This window comes from Somniosus microcephalus, chromosome 8, assembly GCF_052327205.1.
Source record: "Somniosus microcephalus isolate GS21.2 chromosome 8, FLI_Smic_1.0, whole genome shotgun sequence".
Lineage (NCBI taxonomy): Eukaryota > Metazoa > Chordata > Chondrichthyes > Squaliformes > Somniosidae > Somniosus > Somniosus microcephalus.
This window is the reverse complement of record NC_140994.1, coordinates 212,171,033-212,177,032: the sequence shown is the minus strand read 5'-3', so window position 1 is coordinate 212,177,032 and position 6,000 is coordinate 212,171,033. Positions and strand designations below refer to the sequence as shown.

Here is a 6,000-nt window from a genome sequence, read left to right as displayed (position 1 = left end):
AACTACATTATTCTGTCCATTTTAACCTTCCCCTTTCTCACAGCAAAACAATCAAATTCTATCAATCTGTTAATTTAATAATTCAAAACTGACACGTTAAAGAATTTACGTAATATAGAAAAAAGTTACATGATCAAACGGAATTACAGTTTAGAGAGCAACAAAAAGGAGCACTTTCTCTTTAATGAACACGGGTATGGGGGAAAATGTACACTAAATAGTTATTTGTCAGGGGACGCGTGGGTTCATTGCTTCTCTCCACGCATATTAATATTATATTTTAAACAGCTGCGTGGAAAGATATTTTTAAAAAGGGGGAATGATTGCAAGGGTATGGACTTAATAGGAAAATGATGATGATTTTGAAGAGTTTCGTTGATGAAACAATTGAATCCCCCCTCCCGTCAATGAAGCTGTCAATCAAAAGGCGGTGCTCTTTGATGTTGAGGAGCCGTCGCCTTGGTCCTAAACACAAACTGCTTCAGATCTTTTTTCTCTCCCTGCTGCCGTACTTTCACTGAGATCTCTTCTCTCTCTCTCTCTCCCGCTTCAACTGACTGCAACTTTACATTGCATTCCCTCGGCTGTATGCAACAAGCAGCACAAGTCCCGGTCAGTAACTTTGAATAGTGCAAAGTGAAGGAGTGGAGAGGTGGGGGGGGGTGGGGGGGGAGGTGGAAAGAGAGAAAAAAAATCCTGAGGAAAATGCCGCAGCTGAACAGCGGTGGAGGGGATGATCTGGGGGCGAACGATGAAATGATCTCCTTTAAGGACGAAGGGGAGCAGGAGGAGAAAATCTCCGAGAACGCTCTCACGGAGAGGGATTTAGCAGACGTGAAGTCATCGTTAGTCAACGAGTCGGAGACTAACCAGAACGCGAATCCTGCATCCGATCCAGGGGTGAGTGAAAGAGTTTGATCTTTGCTCCAGTTCATGAATTTCCAGTCTATTAAAACACACACGCGCGCGTGCATTTAACAGAGGCAACTCCATCTCATGCTAATTCTTCTTTCACATGATCCCAAACAGGCGATCAGACGTTCGCAGGACAGTCAAAGAATTTACCAAGATAAATCCAGAGGTCACATCGATGACGGTAGGTTGGCTTACTTTCATTCTTTTTGCTTTTTGGACAGACCCGCCATTAAAAATCCTTATTTCATTCATTCCCTTTACTGGCCAGTCGTTTGCAGCAAAGTTTGTGAATGTCAACTAGGCACTAAAACTTCTCCCCTTGTCCTCTCATGCAGTTACAAAGCAGCGTCAAGATGGAGGTATGTTCAAAGGGACAGCCTACTCGGGGTATCCCCACTTTCTGATGCTCCAGGACCCCTACCTGTCCAATGGATCCCTCTCTCCATCTGTAAGTCCTGGGCACTTTGTGCACGTTGCAGGAATTGTACCTCTCAGTCTCACACCTCTCATTATTTTAGGCTTATTTTCTTTTGGAAGTGGGGTGGGGGGGGAGGGGGAGAATTAGTCATCTTATTGCAGGAAATAAATGCTCATCGCCAACTTATCACCGGCAAGCTCAGAGGCTAAATTCAATGTCTGGGGGGGTGGTTCTCTATATGTTTTTGAGTTCGCTGAGCTCCCGGTGCTTTATCTTGGAAATACGGTTTCAACATTTTGTCTGATTAACACCTTCGTCAAATTCACGGAATGTTTCCCAGTCAGAGATTTTTTTTTACATGACATGTTTCAAGTCAGTCAAAATAGGATAGAATGCATCTCTTGTGGTTCCTGCCTTGTGCCTGGTGAAGGGTAGTCATCATTTGTTGGGTTTATTATTGCTGCTGTACAGTGTAAGTAAATAAACGCTGGGGGTTTGTCAGCGTGCCAGATCACGCTGTCCATTGGTATTTTTGGTGTATGTGGGGCGGGGGGCGCAGTGACAATTGATTTCGGGTCGTTCCCTCTCAGCTGTTAATACTTTTTAATAAACAAAAAAAAAAATGCCACAATAGCTTCGATTTGCTCGAACGTTAACAACGCTGCTAAGATCGGTATAAACCCGAAACAGGCCGAATACTGCTGTGGGGGGACTAGAAATAGAATAAACTGGGTGTAATTCAGAGAAAACCCCGCCATACTTTTACAATAACTCCCTATTGTCAGCTGAAGATTTGGGGGGAAATCATATTCTGTGCTGTACTGTAATTCTCACTTATTTCCATTTTTTTTTCTCCGCGAGAAGTGAAATCTGTTTATCTGAAAAAATAATGTTCCTGTGTTTATTTCAGTGTATTGTAACCAATGAGACTCTTAAAAATTGTTTCTAAATATCTAACCTAGCAACTTTTAAACGCATTTCAAAAAGTAGAGAAGGCAGGCCGTACATTTTTTTAATGATGCAAAAAAAAACTACACACAATCAGACAAAAATTGTATAGAAATAACCTCTACCCAGTTCAGACTGTGGTGTTGAAATATACTTGTATTGCCTGAAATGATTTGCATTTCAAAGTAATATCCCACCAGGCCTTCTCCTTGATGTGTCAAAATTTAAATCATGGAATCAGCACTTTTCTGAGTAATGTTCTAAAATTCAATTCAAGAGACAAAATACTTGGAAACTGACAAGAGCGTCACTTTCTGAGAAGAAAGTGGTTTCTTGAAGAATAAAGAATTCAGTTTTTCAAATAAAAACTTACTCTATATATAATATATATATATATGTATATATATATTTATGCGTATGTGATCACTAGATTAAACACAAGGCTACTTTTATTATGTTTAAGTGAGAAAGTGTCAGAGAACCCTGTCTTAATTTTTGCCCACTGTCTCATCTAGTTGATGGAAAGGATTGTGAAGTCGGCCCACAATCATGCTGCAAACACTTGTGGGAGACATGGCTTTTGTTCCATAATCTTGCATGACAAGAACAGGTACCATGCACCCAACAGCTGTCAGCTAGTCAGCTTTCCTTTATTTTTTAAAAAAAACATTTGCTTATCTGATATCAGATAAATGTTCTGTTGAGCATTTCCATCCAAAAGCTCAAACCTCCACAATATGCTGCTGTGTCTCATACTGTTGTGCAATGTGGTTTGAGTGGTCGTCTTTTTTTCTTACAGTGGAGCCAAATGGAAATCTTTTCAGTAAAGATAGGTTTGCTTGAGGGCTGGAGGGCTAGTGGGGCGGGGGGCGGTGGGTGGGGGGTGGGGTGGGGTGATATCAGACACAAGCTTTCTTGTTAGCTTAGTAATATAACACAGGCACTGTTGGAAAAAATAGCATTACTGTTTAATAACTGCTTACAGGCTCAGGGTTTCTGTGAATTAGGCGTACTGTTCATTTCTCATAGACTGACATGAGCTGTCAGAAATCTCATTCAAGAGGTAGCCTCGCTGTCAGTGCCTCTTTTCAAAATCAAATAGTTAAACAAAGAACTGTGAATAACTTTGACTTCTTTACCTATTTCTGTTTTGTGTTTTGGTAAATATTTAGCTTTAAACAATGAACACTGGTGGTACAATTGTGGGAACGTGTTTTTAGATGAGATACTGAGTTCGTTAGAATGAAGGAGCTGGATTATTGTTAATAGGCGCAGGCAGCTTGAGCAATTTTCGACGTTTCAGCTGTGTACAGTTAATTCAATTCTCTCACACCATCAGTCTCAGTAGCTTTACAAAGCCAATTTCCACGATAATAACACAATTTAAACAAAAATGTTTCCAACGAAATGGAGTAAAAAGGAAAAAGGGTGTTAAAGATTTTTTTTGTGTAACTTTTTTGATCTTTAACCCTTGGAGTTCTACTAATGCTTTATCTCTGGGCTGTGGTTACACAGCTGGAGCCAGTGACAAGCTAGGTAAGAATGGTAGTGCCCTCTGTTTGGATCTTGGAAATGGCACCAAACAATGTGGTCATGCCAATCTTTGCATTCTTGAGTCAGGATTGGCTGGAAGCATGTCGTTGGATCCAGTTTTTTAGCTCACGGCCAACCTTGAATGAAATAAACAGCGGGGAAAAACAGAGTAGAGTGGTTAGACATAAAAATTGGGTGGTGGTGGGGGTGGGTGTGGGGAGTAGCAGAAAAGCTAAGATAGGACATATTAGTCAGAAAGAAAATAAAAGTTAAAATAATAAAAATAAAAAAGAGAATGGGGAAAAAGGAAAGATAAGTTGAGCAGAATGGAGAATTTCACATTTTCACTTAAAATTATACTTTAAAGCTATTTTAGTAGCATAGGGTTAATATTACCATAAAAGGCTACTCCTGACACAGGCATATCTTTATTACTTTAATATTACGGTTTGGTTCAACAACATGCTATTGAAGTCGAAAACCTTTTTTTTTTAAATGGCCATCTAAGATACCCTAGAATTCCCTGAGATTGCCTGCAGTCTAATGGCTAAAAGGAGCCCTGATGGTGAGACACTCTCAATGTTCTGGAGGGTACAATCATTAAGTGATGAAAAAATACCACTTAGAACACAAGAAGACAGAAAATCTCAGATCACTCAAATGTCTGTCCATGAAACATAAAGGAGATATGATTATCCACTTTTGTGAAAACTGGTTTACAAAACTTAATTTGTACACATTGTGTACAATTAAGTTGCATTTCAATTCTTGTGCATGGTATTAAATAGCAGTTGGCAATCACAGTATGCATTTTAACGTGATTCAGCAACTAACAGTTGCTGCCAAACAGCAGAAAGAAAAGCAATTATCATACCCTTGGGTCGTAGATGGTACTTTGCTTCACTGTAACATTTATTAAATGTCTATATATACTGAGGTACGTCATGCAGCATTTCTCCAACAAAAGAGCTTTTGGTATTTCGGACTGCTACCCTTCTGTTAGATTGTCTTTGAAGGGTCCAAAGTGAAATTAATTTAAGACAGTCTCAATCTAATTCCTAATGGATATAAGCTCCCAACACAAAGTATGGTGAGTTTGTACAAATTGGCACTAAATTGTCAGTCTCACTGAAAGAAGAGGTAAGGATGACTGATGCGAGAAATGGAAATGTTACACTGGTGCAATGTGGGTTGCTTTATTGAGGTTGAGGTAAAGGCCTGTTGTTGGTGCAATGTAGTAGGAGCTTTAGATGCACCTGGGAGTGCATGTTGCTGGGTGCGAATGATCAAAAAAAGATTTTGTAAATGTTTTATTCCCAGCACTGAAATGTTTTACCAACAAGTATTACATTCAGCAAAAAAGTGTCCTGTCATTTTATCCATTAACAATTCACTGTCAAAAGTAAGTGGTGTTCTTATACAGGGAGTTGCTAACAGTTAGTATTTTTTATTCCCTGTATAAGTAGGTCTCCCCTAGTGCTTGTCACCCCAGACTAAGGCCAGACAGCTCCTAGTCCATGACAATGAAGCTCTACAATTAGGCCAATGGGCAGAGGGATGCATATGAAGAATCCAAATTGGTTTGCAAATGTCCCCCGCACCCGCACCCCCCCCCCCCGCCACCCCCCCCCCACTCCCACTCCCACACAAATTTACAGAAAGCATCTTGCCTCTGTTCAGCACCTCTCCAATTGCTTCCACTAAGCTCATCAAAATGGTCAGGTACGAAGAGCAAGGTGAGGGAGTGGGCGAGGTGGGGGGGGCGGGGCGGTGGGCGGGGAATCACAGGATAGTTTTGCCTGTAACAGTAGAGATGTTGTATAATCTATAAGAACATAAGAACATAAAACGTAGCAGCAGGAGTAGGTCATTTGGCTCCTCGAGCCTGCTCCGCCATTCAATAAGATCATGGCTGATCTGATCTTGGCCTCAACTCCACTTCCCTGCCCGCCCCCCATAACCCTGGACTCCCTTACCTTTCAAAAATCTGTCTATCTCCACCTTAAATATATTCAATGACCCAGCCTCCACAGTTCCCTGGGGAAGAGAATTCCAAAGATTCACGACCCTCATTTCTGATTTAAAAGGGTGCCCCTTATTCTGAAATTATGCCCACTAGTTCTAGATTCCCCCACAAGGGGAAACGTCCTCTCTGCATCTGCCCTGTCAAGCCCCTTCAGAATCTT

General features: G+C 40.9%; 1 protein-coding gene across 5 annotated transcripts in view; it reads left to right on the top strand.

Annotated features, from left to right (window-relative positions):
* The first annotated feature begins 445 nt into the window (after positions 1–445).
* tcf7 (transcription factor 7) overlaps positions 446–6,000 on the top strand; it is a 220,318-nt gene continuing 214,763 nt past the window's right edge. For 3 of the 5 annotated variants that reach the window (XM_085995690.1, XM_085995692.1, XM_085995688.1), the window contains exons 1-3: positions 446–900; positions 1,030–1,096; positions 1,251–1,363. In XM_085995690.1, coding sequence (XP_085851816.1) covers positions 706–900; positions 1,030–1,096; positions 1,251–1,363 — 375 coding nt within the window. In that variant the 5' untranslated portion in view covers positions 446–705. The remainder of the gene's footprint in view (positions 901–1,029; positions 1,097–1,250; positions 1,364–6,000) is intronic. The other 2 variants (XM_085995687.1, XM_085995689.1) reach the window with 2 other exon arrangements.